Source organism: Grammomys surdaster, unplaced genomic scaffold (assembly GCF_004785775.1).
Source record: "Grammomys surdaster isolate TR1022 unplaced genomic scaffold, NIH_TR_1.0 143, whole genome shotgun sequence".
Classification (NCBI taxonomy): domain Eukaryota; kingdom Metazoa; phylum Chordata; class Mammalia; order Rodentia; family Muridae; genus Grammomys; species Grammomys surdaster.
The window spans coordinates 4,367,724-4,384,868 of NW_021604601.1; the positions used below are offsets into that span (position 1 = coordinate 4,367,724).

The following is a 17,145-nucleotide window of genomic DNA, read 5'->3' on the forward strand; positions in this document are numbered from 1 at the left end:
CTTTCTTTCTTTCTTTCTTTCTTTCTTTCTTTCTTTCTTTCTTTCTTTCTATGTATCTATGTATTGATACATGTATGTATGTATGTATGCATCTATCTATCTATCTATCTATCTATCTCTCTATGTATCTTCCATGTATTTATCTATGTGTCTATGTATCTATCTATGTGCCTTTCTATGTATCTATGTATCCATGTATCCATCTATCTATCTATCTATCTATCTATCTATCTATCTATCATCTATCTATCATCTATCTATCTATCTATCTATCTATCTATCATCTAATCTATCTCTGTTCACTTATCTACAGATATAGTTATATGGGGATTTTTTAATTCTTCAAATAATTTCTAAACCACTAAATTAATTACTTTTTAAAATATTTTTTCTCTAGAATTTTATGTGTGTTTTCAACAAACTGTGATCATATCTTTCCTCTTAATCTCTGCCCACATTCCCCTCAAACCAACCACCTTCAGGCTTCTTCTCTTTTCCTTCCTTCTCTTCTTCTTTCTCTTTTTTCTCCTCCTTCTTTTCATCTTCCTTCTCCTTCCTGCTTCTCTTATTGTTGCTAATCCCCTGAGCCTAGCCAGTGCTGCTCAAATGGTTCCATTACCAAGCTAACTGATCATAGGGCATCTCTTAAACACACAATTCTGGAATCTCACATCTCCATATTTGGAATGTAACGTTAGCTTTATTCTCTTTAAGAAAAATTAAAATAAGCCAATCGCACTCATATGATGCCTATGTACTGGAGTTTCTATGTAGTCAAATACTCACTTAAAATGAAGGATGGAAGTGAGATACCCAAATGGACATTCAACTCACAGCTCACTTGACTCTTGGAAACAGGAAAATTTGACACTAGTTACAAAAAAGCAAAACAACAACAGAAATCCCCAGAAGGGACCATCCACCATTTTGAGTCTTCCTCAGGAAAGAAAGGGAAAGTTTTCCTGAGGACTTGCCCTTCATGGGAATCAAACTCTCCAATTAGGACTGAGAGTCTGCGATCTCATTTCTTAGCTCCTGGTGCAGGACATTACAGATACTGGAGCAGACTGCTCAGTTCAGGATGATGCAGACATGTTTGCACAAGTTTGTTATGCATTCTTAGTTCTTGAGTCAGCTTTTCTGAGTCAGAGACTAAGTCAGATGAGCACTTGGTGATGTTTTATGAGCACATCTATCCGCAGTGACTTTTTATGTTGATTCCCAGGGGAAGAAGGGACACCTGCTCCCACAGTGCTGTTCCACAAGATTTGAAATACTTACTGAATCTCATACAATGAAAAGTAGCGAACTAATAGTTACCAAATCTCATATAAAGGGAGAAGAATGTGCAGAAATCACCAACTCTGTGAGCTAGATCAGCACAAGAAGGTATCTCTGTGCTGTACCTAAAGTGAGCTGCAAGGTTGGCTCTAAAGTTCTACATCAAATCAAAGAGAAGACATTCTATCGCAAGGCTCACAGGGATTTTAAAAAGTACAATATGCTAGTTACTCAACAGAACCTCTCTGAAGGCAAATCTCTACAAAGGTGACTTCTTAATAACCAGGTCTTGATGGAAGATTATACAACTTAGTCTCCATTCTCCCAAGGGAAACTGGAATTGCTAGTGTTTTCCAGGTAGGGAGTGCTCTGTTCATTCTGGTTTCCTTTCTGTGGCTGTGATAAAAACACTCTGAGACAAAAAGCAACTTAGAGAAGGAAAAGTTTTCTTTGGCTTCTACGTCCAGGTCACAATCCATCATTGAAGGAAGGCAGGGTAGGAACTCAAGCACACAGAGCAGGATCTTCAAACAAAAGCCGTGGGGAAATGCTATTTGCTGATTTGCTCAGGTTTATGCTTAGCTGGTTTCTCATACAGCTTAGTCACACTTGCCAACTCACAGTGGGCGGGGCCTCTTATGTCAATTAACAATCAAGACAATCCACCATAGACCTTCAGTTGAGGTTTTTTCTCTCAGATGACTCTGGGCTGTGTCGAGTTGACAAAACTTGTATAGAACACTTTTATTATCAGCTTGACCAATTTAGTGAAGTCAGAAGGAAACCTGTGAAAACTGACAACTGTACACCCTCCGGCAATGTGAGCCTGTGTTGCTACCAAAGCACCCATCAGGCTTAGACTATGGAATCTGAACTATGGAGCACAAAGTAGCCAAGGCTATCCAAATCATATCTCGTGGTTCAGAGCATCAGGAATTGACTTTCCAACCTGTCTGTTCTTGATCATTTTTCTCCCTAAAAGTCTGATGTGATGGTCATGTGTGTTGAGGTTGCTGTTCTTATAAAATCAATTAGCCACAAACATAATAGCTTATAAAAACAAATTCCCATGCCAAATATACACCAATCGCAACTTTGTCCTGAAAGATTTAATCTGGAATCTATCTTGTCTGCCTATTATAAAAAATAAAATCAGGATGAAATCAGGGGCTCAATATATAGTCAAGCATATGATTCCGTTTTAATGCAAAAGCCCATGTGTCCTAATTTGCCTCAAGTTAACTCTCCGTCAGCTTGCCAATCTCTCCATTGGAAGTCATTAGGAGATTTCTCTTCTGAGTCAGCTTGAACGTGTTGATGTGCTACATACTTACCTTCAAGAACATCTAGTACATCTCAATAAAAAAATTACACCAAATTGACAGTTATTTCTGAATCAGACCTGTATGGTTTAATGGTTGTGGGTGCCAAGGAATGCACTTGTAGGAATAGAGGAGTCCTAAGTGAACAGAACCACCTGTTCCTGTGTTGGGTTTCTGGCAGGGACATGCATTTTCAGTTGCCATTCCCTCTGTGGCTTCACACAGAAGAAACGTTGCTCATGCATGCTATATAATATACGCTAGCATAACAGTATACATGTACACAAAGAACGGGTCCTGAGAGGGTTCTTCATCTTGCAGGTAAATAACTGCTGATCTGGAAAAGGATAGAAATTCCCCATCAGTAGACACATACTTCCCAACTTGATACTCTTTTTTTTTGGCTAAGCACAAAAATGATGATTAAGTTCCTGAATGGCATAAAACACCCCCTTTGAAGTCTTCAGTGATGCTTTATCTTTGAGTCACATCAAACAAAGTGTTACGATGTTCACGGCTTGCTCTTTCTGCTTCAATTTGTTCTTTGAACATGCTGGCTGCCATGAAGTATGTCAGTATTCAGAATGAATAGTAAGCATGACGGGGGTTAACGAAATGGTTTTAGAATCAAAATTGTGGCTTCTCTTACGAAGAATAGCAATACTGGCATTTGGGAAGAAAAAGAATTCTAAGTAAGTCATTTTTTTCTAAGGCCTTAAATGTAGACAACACCAATGAGAGGACATACCCTGAATCCCCTTCAGATGATGTTCCTGTTTCAATGTATTTGTTTAACCACGAGTAAGTAGAAAATACCTCTTGAATTATATTAGAATAAGACACTATATAACCGAGCTACACTCTGTGTAGCGATTCAAACACTCTGATGTGTATAATAATGCTAAGTCTACAAACAGGTTGATGTTTGAGATACTGTCAAATATGTACATGCATTTCTGTATTTCCTGGTATGCAACTCTTAAAGCCTTTGGAAACTCTGAAATGATAGGGGTTTTTTTTGGGGGGGGGGAGTTTGGTTGTCTGTTTGTTTGTTTACCATGGTAATGAATTCACTAAACAGCTAGCAGCCCCTATGTGGCATCAGGATGTGGTTGTCCCTGGAAACGTCAAGGCTTGATGAGAGTTGAAGGTGTATTTGATCACCAGTGGCCCATAATTTACGCAAGCATCCTTAAAGAGCAAAAAAATAATTCCCAAACCCCAAATGCTAAGGTTTAGAGCAGCTGAGAATGTGGAAGTATAGAGAGTACAATGCCCTCCCCCCAATAGGGCATCAAAGCACCACCATCCTTCCTTGCACCAGGCATCTCTTCATCTGTATCTCTTGCCATGTTCTTTGTAAAGAAGAGAAATCCACATTTCCCTAAGTTACATGGGCCACTAGAGGTCATTAATGAAACCCAAGCAAGGAGGGGGTTGTGAGAGCCCCAACTGTTGGCCAGTTAATCAGAAACACAGCAAACCTTTCCAAAGGGATTATTCTCTCCAGAAGGAGGGCCTTAGAAAAGAGTTATGTTGAGTGACATGAAGTGGCTTCTGCTAGGGACCTGCTTGATTGCTGGCGATGAGGAATTCTCACACCTTTTAGAGTCATAGAAATCAGCTGTGCTGGTTCAGTTCTTTGTCACATTGTCCTCCAAGTACTCTGGAAAAATGAAGACTCTGCCATTTGAATGAGTTGATTCCTAAGACTTAGCTCTATTCTAACATCGATGACTGGAAAAGAGAGACAGGAGAGGCAGGGTGAACCTGGTACAGAAATTTCATGGAGAAGACGTCTTGAGATGAAGTATGATGATAGGATATTTTTCAAAGAACATTAATAGACTCCACATTGTCAAGAGTTTGCCTTTTGATTGTCACAAGATGTAAAATTCAAGGCAGCCATGTGGCTTATCATTCCAGCTAGGCATGAGTGGCCATTGCAGGGTTTTGTTAAAGCACATTTTGTCAGACACCACCCTTGGCTCAAAATTATTGGACGTTGATGGATCCTGGGAAACTTTTGCCTCTTGTAAAGTTTCACAAGAGATTCTAAGATATTCAAGATTTGAAGATAAATCAATGTGTTTTCATATTGTATACAAAAGAGAAATTATAGTAAACTCACTTAAAATAAAATGTTAAAGCTATATACTTCAGGGTATACAAGGCTTGGCAAAAGTATGTTTTTAAGGGCAAAAATCTGATCATTACAAGGAATACTTGGATATAAACATAATCTGAAGCTTTCTGCCCAAGAAATACATGACATGATAAATCAGAACCGGATATGGATACCAGGATAATTATTTATTAAATTAATAAATTATTAAATTAAAACTTATTTACTTATTAAATTTCTACAAAATATTATTATTATAAAAAGTTGAAGAATGTATAAGAGTCAAGAACACACTATCTTATCAGTGTATGGTATTTTATAATCGTTGGCTCTACTCTTCTTTAGAAAAGTGAACATTTCCTCTATTCATTTTTACAACTCATTCTGTCATGTCTGTAGTAACTGCTCAGTGACAGTGAAATCAATTCAAGTAAACATACAGGTGTGGCATTTACATGGTGCCCCCAATTGACATAATGCATCAAATCTTGTTTTTTAAAATTCAATATTTTAAATTTATTCTTTGAAAATTTTGCACATGTGTGTAATATATTTTGATCTAGCCCTATCACCTCCTTCCATTCCCTCCTTCCATTTCCTTCTTCCATTTTCTCCTTTCATTTCCTCCTTTCATTTCCTCCTTCCATTTCCTCCTTCCATTTCCTTCTTCCATTTCCTCCTTTCATTTCCTCCTTCCATTTCCTCCTTCCATTTCCTCTTAACACCTTCTATTTCCTAGCAGCCCCCTCTTACTTTAATGTATTTTTAATGACTCACTGAGTTTAATTAGGGTTGCTTACATGGGCATGGATGCAGGGTCGTTTACTAGAACATGGGCAGCTTACTCATGGCTACATCACTTAAAAAAAAAATGGCTACCCCTGCCATCACCAGGAGCCACTAACTGCCAGTAGCTCCTCAGCTAGGGGTAGATCTTCATGAGGCCCTACTCTAGTGAGGACATTCTTAATAACTTTCTTCACTATAAACTCATCTGCATACTACATTTTTGAGACATTTAAAATGGGTACATGCATACGCTTGTGCATATGAATGTGTGTGTGTGTGTGTGTGAGTGTGTGTGAGTGTGTGTGTGTGTGTGTGTGTGTAACTAAGGATCAAAGATCTTGAACATGGTAGTCAAGTGTTCTGCCAGTGAGTCCCAGCTCTCCTTTCCAAATGTTTTACTTCAAATTTGTATTTATAGTATATCCATGCAACAGGACTTCCAGAGCTGTACAGCTTAAGGGGGAAAACTAGTACTTGGGACTGTCTGACTAGTACTTTGTAGAACATCTAGAATAACTCTTCCCGCTAAATAACAGCAGCACACCATTTAAACCACCCTACCGACCCAAGACCGCATCAGGAGTAGCACTGCCACTCAAACAAATGCCAATCAAAGGTGAACCAGAGTACCAACAGGGACTGATAACATCATGGTCTGCCTCCAAGGCCTTCATGAGAAAAGACATTGCTTGTAGGAATGCTTCTCTGTGGTGAACCTCCATGTGCTGATACCTCACTTAGTCAGCCATGAACACTACGACTTCCGCCTTATCGAAGCTGAGTGACAGTTCAGGTCCAGGTGACTTGCAACTCTGAGCCTCGTATTATTAGTCATCTTTTGAATCATTCCTGCTCTTTTTTCTCTTTTAAATCGAGGTGCTGTTGATTGAAGAACCTTCCCAAGGTCACTACTACATTATTCCTTTAGAAAAAAAAATTAAGATTGCCTGGCTGGAAGAGTTTGCCCTCCAGCAGCTGGTAAGCCCAAGATCTCAGCACTTAGTCCCAGCAGTCAGAGGAGCCTCTGTAGTGGAGATCAATGTCAGGGGAAACCAGGAGGCAAGCTGTTGCCTAAGCTTCCTCCTGGGCATTTCCAGGGATGGATGTGCTTCAGACTTCCTCAAACTTCTAGATGGCTCCACTGGGTGGAAAGAAGCTAAAAAATAGAAAGGGTGTTGTTCCTGTGAGGCCTAGATGCAAAAGAGGACCTGAAAGAGTGTTGCAGTAGAAAAGGGGATCGTTGAGGTCACCAGAGCCTGAGAAAAAGCTTCATTATCTCTAATGCCGCCTCTAGGCAGCCCTGGTATTGTAGTCCTATAATCCTAGCTACTAAAACGTTTGAATCAGGAGGCGCCCAGGTTTACAGCTTGTCTAGATAGCAGAGTAAATTCGTGGCTAGTCTGGGCAGCTGGGTGAAGTCCTGTCTCAAGCAAAAATGGGAGACTGGAGGGCTGCACATGCTGCCCAGTACCAGTGCTGCCCGGAGTGTGTGATGTACAAAGTTCACACCCCAGACTTTCTCTCTTTCTCTCTCTCTCTCTCTCTCTCTCTCTCTCTCTCTCTCTCTCTCTCTCCCTCTTCTTCTCCCTCCCTCCCTCCCTCTCTCTCTTTCTCTGTGTATGTGTGTGTGTGTCTGTCTGTGTGTCTGTCTGTCTCTCTGTTTCTCTCTCCCTCACACAGACACATATACACATGTGTACATACATGTACTTGTGCAAGCACACATACACACATGCATGCACTCATGAAGGCACACACATATATGCACACATACACAATTCCTTATACTTGAGGGTATCCCTGTGATTTCTCTGGCATTGTCTCCTCTTACTACATCCTCTACAGACTCCTCTTCTGTCTCCTAGTTGTGGCAGGATGTGTTCTGTCTGCTAACTATGCTTCATGACAGACCATCCAGCTTTGGGGTTTGGCACAGACTGCAAAGTGGCTAAAGCCTGGCCTGTTGTGTCTTCCCGAAAGCCCTCACTCTATACACAATGGCCCCTGGCTTCTGGAAATTGTGGTGTGGTGCACGGCAGAAAATGCCTGAGACACAGATCAGCTGGCAGCTTTCTTGTGCTCATGCTTAGTAACAGTGGTTACCAGAGCACCTGAAGCATTCTGGGACTCTGGGTGGCTTTAGTTTCTTAAACAGCTCCTTAAACAATTGTTTGCAGCAACAGGCAACAAACAGGGACTGTGTATTGTCAGGAAAGTCCAAAAGGATGATGGTGGCTGTTGTCAATTACTGACGTTTGGACAGAACTGCATTTTTGTTTCGATGTATATTTGCATGGCTAGGAAGTGCCTGCTGACAAGGATAAGATGATCAGTGGATTTGGTGCCAAAGCAGGTCTAGAAAAACAGGCTTACTCAGAAGGATGTTCTCCATTCTGGGAGTTGGCGTTAAAAAAATAATTCTCTCTCCTTGGGCAGAATCTTCTGGTAAAATATTAACTCTTCAAAGGAAATAAAGCTTGGAATCCCTGTCAGATAACATAATAGGTTCTTGCTGGAAGAAGGAACCCAGACAAGTGTGTGCACTGTGCGAGAACCAGAAATGACAGCCCAAAAGAAAAAAAATGGCTTGCCGAGTCAGAGTGTCATGTCTTTTTCTTGCATTGAAAACCAAAACAAACCAAAACAAACAAAACAAAACAAAAAAATAAAAAAATAAAAATAATAAACTGCTGGCTGTAGAGTCTCCTGAAGTTCTGCACAAGTGTGTTTTGTCACATGGCACACAGTGCAGAGAGAAGCAATGGGAGGGCTACCTCCCTTGGCAGGAGCCCCCAAGCTATTAGATGGTATGTTCTAAGGTTTTCTTGAACAAGAAAGAGGTTACTGTTGGATGGAACCAGTATCCTGGGTCGAAACAAAAATGGAATTAGTTCGAAATTTCGTCACCCAGCTTGGACTAACTCAGGTTTAGGGGGCTGGGCAGGTTCTCAGGCCTTCATTCTGTGGTAAGGCTTCTAGGGACAAGACAGTGATGTCAGTGGTGACACACAGAATATAAGACGGAGAGCCATGGAAAGCTTGACTGAGATCAGTCCTGACACCAGTCCAGCAAGGCATACCTCCCTGCCACCTGCAATGTCCAAGCTAACTCCATGACCACTCAACACTTACTTTATTTTCTGATGGATTCCTTCTTTCTTTGTCAGTGGTCCAGATGGAATCTAGGCAGAATGTATCCCAGGAATGCCTCTATCTTTATAAAGCAAATCTTTAAAATATGCTGTTCATCAACTTCACTGCAGAAGTATAGAATGTAACAGTTTTTAAGGAAACAACATGTATATATAACTATATATGTGTCTATAACAGTTTTATAGTTAATGAATATACATTTCAGTAACACTGAATCCATAAAAATATCTAAAGTATGATTTTAAAACTAGCAGTGCCTAGCAATAAGGAGAGAGACCCACGACAGAAGCACAAGATCCAGCCTACAAAGCTTCTCTACCAATGATAAATTCTCAGACAATGTATTTATTTATTCTTTAAAAATAATGTATATGAACCATATTCTTTTGGTACATGAATGATTTTTTAAAGAATTTCAGATGGTGATCTAATAAAAAAAGATTGCATAAACTTGTAAACAAGAAGACAGTTCAGATGAATCTTGTGAGGCACCATGGTATCATTTCAGGTGTCAACCCTCATGATTTATCTGTGGCTTCCTGAAAAACTGGGTTTCAAACGTTACATGTTATAGTGCATTGAGGGATAAAGAGGGGCCCAATGAAATGCAGGAAATGGTTAGTTTTTTATACTAGGGGTGAGGGTCCATCACAGCTTCAGAAAATAGAGGCAATTTACTACATTAACCTGGTGGTAACTTGCAAAAGGATAAGAATATAAATCCCATATAAATAGTGGGCAACATTCTCACACACAGTGCTGATTTCTGGCATAAGCAGAAGAGTCGATGTTCTGGTTAAGGACAAATGGCTTCATTAGCCTGGAACGAGGCAAGGCAGAATTTTTCTGGAGCTGAGATGCTTCACACTTTAAGCTGGATGATAGCGTTATGAGTTGAAATATTTGTCAACAGTCTACAGTTACACCTTATTCAATTAGGCCTTCATGAAGTAAAGATAAAAATAAGCTGAGAAGTAAATTAAAAAGAGATAGTGGGTTACAGGCTCAGGGGAAAACCCTTGAATAGACACAAGTCTCTGCTCTTGGCTGCCAGCACTGAAGAGTGTCTGCAATGGGTTTCTACCAGGAGGGTCCGAGATCACCGACCGCCGACACAAACCAGAGACTTGTGCACTCATCTTTCTGCAGATATTTAATGCGGTCCTCACCCATGTAGCTATTTGAGAGCAATGTAATCAGCAATTCAGCCAACTTGGACTGAGTTGTCTTAGGAAACAGGATGAATCAACAACAGCAGACTCTTCAGTCTACCCTGGCCAGTCCACAAGGAAGCTGCTAGTGGAAATACGTCAAGAATGTATATCATCCTGTGACGATTCCCAAAAGGCCTCCAACTATTGATCCTGTTTATTCTTTTTGACCTTCACAATTTTAAAAAGTATCCCCCTCGTGATCATATATTGTCTTTGTAACATAAAAAATTTCCGATTAAAGAAATGACCTTTCAGGTTTTTGTTTTTAAAGAAATAAAAGGTTCTAACGTTAAAATGTAGATAGTGAGCGGTTCAAACTATAGCCTAGGGCAGTGTCCAGTATTCAGTGGCCAGAAAACAGGGAATATGATCAAAAGTGGGACATAACCCACCAAGGTAAATAAGAACACGTGGGCATTTAAAAAGACAATAGGTCAGAAAGATAAAAGTTGGGACTCACATTATAATTTATGCACAGTTTCTTTCTTAAGCCCTAGCCTACTTGATGTTCTGTGCAGTATCTACTGTGGAACAAATGTGCCTATCTGTGACAGAAGCTTTGAGATTCTCCTGAGATCCACATCAGCCAAGATTTGAGACAGTCTTGTTCTGTTGTTTTTGTTTTTTTTAAAAAAAACATGGCCATTTTCTACTCTAGGCGGCTACAACTGTTTACTACGAGTTTCTCAGTATAGATATTTTCTTCGTTTTCAACCCTCAGGTTGTCACTTGTCACAATATCAGCATGTATGTCAGTGAGCGATAATACCCTGGAGCTTCTACCATGAAGGCACTCTTATAAATAGTTATAAGACCTGGTTAGCAAGATAAGCAGAGAAAGTATGAAACCACACTGCTGTGTTATCCTAACCCTAGTGGTAATCCAGCATCATGTGTGCCCTGTAAGGCTGTGTAGTCAGGATAGAGGAGCTTATTTCCACCACAGAGGGCAAATGGAGTTGAGAGAAGACCTGAGAACAACCACCATGCTCCCTCCCGCCTTCCCATCATTCTCAGCGCTTCTTTCCATCGTCCTCAGCACTCTTCACTGCCTCCTTGCTTCTCTCCCTAGAGTGGTGCTCTGATTGCCTAACTCAGAACTGCTACTAATCAGAGGAAATGAACATCATGAAGGGCTCTACATAGCCTACCTTCTGCAGAGGCGATAGAAAGTCAAGAGAAGACATACTTGCCTGGCAGGAAAAACAGTTGTTCCTAAAGTCTTCTGGCCACACCCATGTCACCCACTCTTCAGTAAAGATGAAAATATGTGTAGACTTATTTTAGGGGATGCAAATATATGTAGAAGCAAAATAACTTCCACTTCAAGCAATTACCTTCTAGTCACTTAGCCAATTACTCATAACTACTTGTGAAGCTTATTATAAGGGGTGTCTTGTGTTTCCTGGGGGACAGTCTGCCGATCATTACCAGATGTGGAGTTGGCATACTGGGTACAGCCTAAGTATCCCAACATACCACTTATGTCCTCTTTGTAAGTAGCACATTTCTCTGTCCCTCTAAGGAAGCAATGATGGTTTCCTCTTGAGGTTGTGGTCATCACTGAATGAACAGTTCATATTGATGTTAGATCTACCCAAGAAGGAATGGCCATGCTACCATTATGGCTGAAATATCAATAGTCCTTTTTAGAGAATCTTGGATTAGACACAAGAGTCCATCCTGCCTTCTTGATGTGGAAAGATGTGCATATTCATGACGAATGCCACGTAATCTCTTGTCAAATGTGTCAAACATGTCCACTCTATTCTCCATGTTGTAGAGGCGTCAGAGGAAGCTCCCTGGCCCATCAAGGCATCCCAGAAATGCTTCTGTCTCCATGAATGTGTCCTTTTTGAATCTCTCTCTCTTTCTCTCTGTGAATTCAGGAGTGTACACATTTCTGTCCAGCACCTTGAAGTCTCTGGAAGAGAAAGACCACATCCACCGTGTCCTGGACAAGATCACAGACACTTTGATCCACCTGATGGCCAAAGCTGGCCTGACTCTGCAGCAGCAGCATCGCCGCCTGGCCCAGCTCCTCCTCATTCTTTCCCATATCCGGCACATGAGGTGAGGCAGCCCTGGGTCCTGCAGTAGAGATAAAAGACGCTGACCCAACGAATTCTATGTGACAGCCAAAGCAAGACAGGATGCTAAGTTGGCAAAGTACCTTTAGAAAAAATGTCTGAACCAAAAAGCTAGGGTAGGATAGAAGAGGTGGCACAGAAGCTGCCAGGAACATTGGAGAAGCGTCAGGGAGGGTACTTTAGCTGAAAGGATATGCAGTGGCAGTTTGAAACACACACAATAAGAAGAGACATGTCAATCAAAGGGTGTGAGCATAAGCCATCTCTCAGGGCTTCAGGCACATCTGTTATGGTTCAGAGGTATCACTTCCTACTGACCTATACTAGGGAAGGCAGAACAAGAAAGCCCTGGGGTTAGAAAAGGAAAAAGAAAAAAAAAACCCTCATGCAGAGTCAACATTGATGCCTCCATAGCTATGAAACACTTCCTATGACGTCCTTTGTCCTTACTCTAATCTGTGACCTAACATGTTTCTTAATCTCAATCTCTTCTATTGAATCCCCTAAGAAGCCACCAGAGTGCTCACTTTGAAACCAATCAAGATCTTATCATCTTCGTACTTAAATCCTTACAGGGGTTTCCTATTACTTTTCAATAAAACATGTCACCCTCTGTTTTGTTTATGTTATTCCTTGTGATACGGTCCTTCGTAATTATCTTTCTTGGTGTCCTTCATAACTGAAGCCACACCGTAACATTTATTCCTCAAGTCATTTATGTAGCACCACTGCTGGCTGCAGATTGACTGGGTGTCCCCAGAGGGTCTCAGCTGGGCTCACTTATACATCTCTGTGACACAGGTAGCAGGCCTGCATCAAGCCCCAGTCAGATGATTCTGTTTTATGCATACCATTCTTCTTGTACCCCAGCTTAACTAGGACATATTCTAGTATCAACAGAGACACAAGAAAGCCAATCCATTTGAGCCAAACCCGCTTAACACTTTGACTATGCCATGTCTAGTAATGTTTTACGATCTAGGCAAGATAATGTGGTAAGTCCCATATGCTAGATAGTGGACCACAAGTACGTGGTCCCAATCAAGGGAAGCATGTCTTCTTTTTCTCTTCTCTTTCTTCTGATGGTATCATAGAGAAGGAAGCAGAGAATAGCTCAGAAGAACAGAGTGCTGCCAAAATATGTGGCTGGAGAGTAAACTTCCCCTTGAAGAAAGCATGATGACATATCCTTTGAGGGATTTATAGAAAGCACATGACGTCTTTGAATTTTTTCAGCTGTTGATAAAGTTTCAATGAGTTTACAAACCCATTATGCTTGTGACCTATCAGTATTAGTAAGCAATAAACACCAGCCATGGCTGCTTTTACTGACGATGTATTGCAGGGGGTATGGCATGACAGAGATCTTTTCCATTGTGAAATATGAAGGATAGGTGACTCTTTTACTCAAAGGTTTGAACTCCTCTCTACTCTCTCTCGGTGTCATTCATACACATTCATATGGCTTTCCAAAATACTGGTTTTGTCCAGATTGGCTCCCTGCAGCCAATCTGAATCATAGGAGTCTTTTGCTGTTAGCCTGGCCCTAATCATGGGTTAGGGCCATAGCATAGATAATTTAACATTTTCAGGTTTCAGATTTTATCTGACTGTAAATGTGATTCCTTAGACTGTTGGAGAAAGACAGTGACAGGGCCAGGAACTAAATTCGAGTGGTGCTTTAAATTAAAAGGAAAAACAAAACAAAAACAAAAAACAAAGCACACACACACACACAGAGAGAGAGAGAGAGAGAGAGAGAGAGAGAGAGAGAGAGAGAGAGACAGAGAGAGAGAGACAGAGAGAGAGAGACAGAGAGAGAGAGACAGAGAGAGAAAACACTTAAATATGTGATTGAATTTGGATTTCAGTTCTTGATGGTTCTCATGTGTTTTCATGGCACCAATCAAACATGGGCTGGCCTGTTACCACCACCAACATAAAAATTATTAGAACATTTTCTTAGTTCTACCTGTTCATGATATACATGGCTGTAGTCTAGTTTGTTTTATTCTAATTTTCGTTATTTTGAGATGAGTTCACACTGTACAGTTGAGGCTACCCTAGAAAACACCAGGCAACCTAGGCTAGCATTGAATTTGAAATGTTTACCCTATTCTCCTCCCAAGCACTGGGATTACAGGTGTGTTCTATCACACCCGGAAATATACTTATTAAAAATTTTCAAGCCATGGAAGAGTTATGATTTCCTGCCTTCACTGCTCACGTGGCAGAGAGGGCAAAGAGGAACAAGAAAACAGGGGGAAAAAAGAAAAGCCATTTGCTTGCATCCTTCTGTTCCCCCACCTTCTTCCCTGTTTCCTCTTGTGAGCAGCATTTACTGCTCTGGGTAATGGTAGAAGTTAGGGCCATGTGGAAGGAAACGCCTGAGCAATAGGGACTGAACCATTGCCATGGAGCAACAAAGGTCTTTTGGTCACTAGAGGCATTTTTAGATTCCATGGAAATTTATTCTGGAAAAGAGAACAGAATGTCGTATTCTCTAGGTCTCTACAGGTCTTTATTTCATTAAGGAGCAAGTCAAAGACCAATGACTGAGAGTTAGTGCAGGATGTCACTCAGGGTCCTCTGTGAGGAAGATGAAGGCAGGTCATTTGGTCCTCAGAGAGCCTAGATAGAAAATTTGATTTTTAATTTCTGAATATTATAGGAAGCCACTGAAAAGCTTAGGTAAGGACCTCAGCCCATAGAACAATTCCTCCAATGTTAGGGATGGGCCTTCCAACCTCAATTAATGTAATCTAGAAGCGATCCTGTAGACAACCACAGATATCTAGAGCTTGTCAAGTTGACATTCAACATTGGTTACATCATAGAGAGGAAAATACATAGAAAACCCACTAAAAGAATCGGAAGGAAGAGTATGATTGTGGGGGTGGGTGCCCTTATAGGATGGAGGAAATGAAAATGCATAGACACAAGTCCCAGTCTGAGGTCTCTGAAGCCCTTAAACTTCTACAGTTGTCTTCTTAAAATGAATCCTTAAGTAGGTTTTAAAAAAATGGCTCCCATGTGCCTTTGGAGTTTCTCATACTTCGTCCTCCTTCTTTCAGCTCTCCTGGGGGTTCAGCCATGGTCTAATGTAGTTCCTTCTGTGTTCCTTCTCCTCCAGTAACAAAGGTATGGAGCATCTCTACAACATGAAATGCAAGAACGTCGTGCCCCTCTATGACCTGCTGCTGGAGATGCTGGATGCTCACCGCCTTCATGCTCCAGCCAGTCGCATGGGAGTGCCTCCAGAGGAGCCCAGCCAGAGCCAGCTGGCCACCACCAGCTCCACTTCAGCACATTCCTTACAAACCTACTACATCCCCCCGGAAGCGGAGGGCTTCCCCAACACGGTGGGGGGGGCCCCCGGGCTTCCCCCCCCCCCCCGCCTCAAGGTTCTGCGAATCCCTACAACATTTTACCCATGTCATGTCTGACTTTAGCAGAATTCTGTCTCCTGCGTACACTCTGGCATGCATCCACCACCAGTGGCTTTCTAGTATGAGTGGCCATTTATTTGCTTGCTCAGTTATTAGTGGCATGTCTTCTGTTGGGAACAGCGAAAAGGGGTTCCGGGGCTAAATCGTGGTAACAGCGCTCTTTCCCCCTTTGCTACATCACTAACTATGAGGCTTTTTATAGTCTTCAGTCTTCATGAACGAACTGAGATAACTGATTGGAGCTACTTGTTGAGACTCAAGCCTAGAGAGTAAACATTTCACCTCTGAAAAGCACTTCCTAATGGCTCCAAGAGGAAGCCTCAGCAAAGACTTCAAAGGGGTTCCTTTAATTGAAGCCATTGAGAAAGTTATCTCTTGGAATCCTTATAGCACCCCCTTGCATTCCTATAGCAACACGTGACTTTATTAAAGGGAAATCTTGAGCCCCTACAGGAATACATGATGCACACAGGAAAGGAAGATTTCCCCCAGTTGTCAAGAGCATATCAACTCAATCCGGTCCACCTTCTGGCTTCTAAAGTGTCAGCTGCTGAGCACTACATCATGGGTTCTAGACAATTCTTACTTCCCATGACTGGTGGGAACCAGAAAGTCAATGACAGTCAACACCCTAGAATGAACTAGTCTCCTTCATGAGGGCTGTAGGGTGTGTTGATTTTATTTGAGTTTCATTTTATAATATCCTTATGCCCCCTGGGGCTTGTAGTAAAGGCAGCTTGGGGACCTGTTCCGGTGAATCTAACATTCTTCAGCACAGGATGCTAGCCTTGTCTCTTCCCTGATGTGAATTGCCCTAAATTGTTTCCATGTAGACCAGCCAAGGGCAGTCACAACGAACCTGCAAGCTGGTGATAATTTTGTGGTTTGTTTAGTTTTATTCTTGGGGGCAGGGAGCAACTAATACACGGATAATGACTGTGACTCAGAGGAGTCTGAACAAGAAGGAAAGTAAAGGGGAAATGCGGAGAATGACTTGGCCTGGGTAGCAGCTTCCCAGGGGTACACTTCCCAGGTTCCACAGTGCACCATAAGGCTGCCCTGGGATCTGTGGGCTGGCTTCATTGACATTTCAGGCATGAGCCTGATTGGAAGAGGTGACAGTAGATACCTGTATTCCTGTAGATGCTCTGGGAGTTTGGGGGAGAGGCACGGGGTCAAGGTCTCGGAGCACTTAGGACTCAAGATGCTGAGAAATTACTCAGACTGGAGCATGCTGGAGTATTGAGAACTCATCCAAAATCCAGCTAGTGAGGCCTTGGGGAGAAAAATGCCTTCCTCAACACAGTTCATGTTCTTAAATTTTGTAAACTTGAGAGGATGAAGGACCAGAATGGGTCATGAGAGTCCTTTGAACAAGGGAATAAAAAGAAAGGCTTATACTAGCCACAGCCACGCAAGGCCTCTGGGGTCTCTGTCTCTTTAGTACAACTGAGGATTATTTCCTTTTCCTAACCAAAATGGAAGTTTGTTTTCCATCCCCAACTTCATAATCAATAATTTGAACACCATTGAGATGTGATGGGTTAGCCAAAAACCTAGGTGAATGGCTAGGCTTTTCTTGGTCTGTCCTGTTTGCAATGGTGGGTTCCATTAATTTCTGCTCTTCCAGTTAACTGACTACCAAAGAAGTGGGAAACTGGGAAAGCCAAATTTTTTCTTCTTCTTCTTCTTCTTCTTCTTCTTCTTCTTCTTCTTCTTCTT

The 17,145-nt window shown here is 41.6% G+C and overlaps 1 protein-coding gene across 1 annotated transcript in view; it reads left to right on the top strand.

Annotated features, from left to right (window-relative positions):
• Positions 1-16,068, top strand: part of Esr1 (estrogen receptor 1) — a 352,705-nt gene extending 336,637 nt beyond the window's left edge. Inside the window, exons 8-10 of the mRNA XM_028764359.1 lie at positions 11,774-11,957; positions 15,108-15,336; positions 15,835-16,068. Coding sequence (XP_028620192.1) covers positions 11,774-11,957; positions 15,108-15,336; positions 15,835-16,068 — 647 coding nt within the window. The remainder of the gene's footprint in view (positions 1-11,773; positions 11,958-15,107; positions 15,337-15,834) is intronic.
• Positions 16,069-17,145: the final 1,077 nt, after the last annotated feature.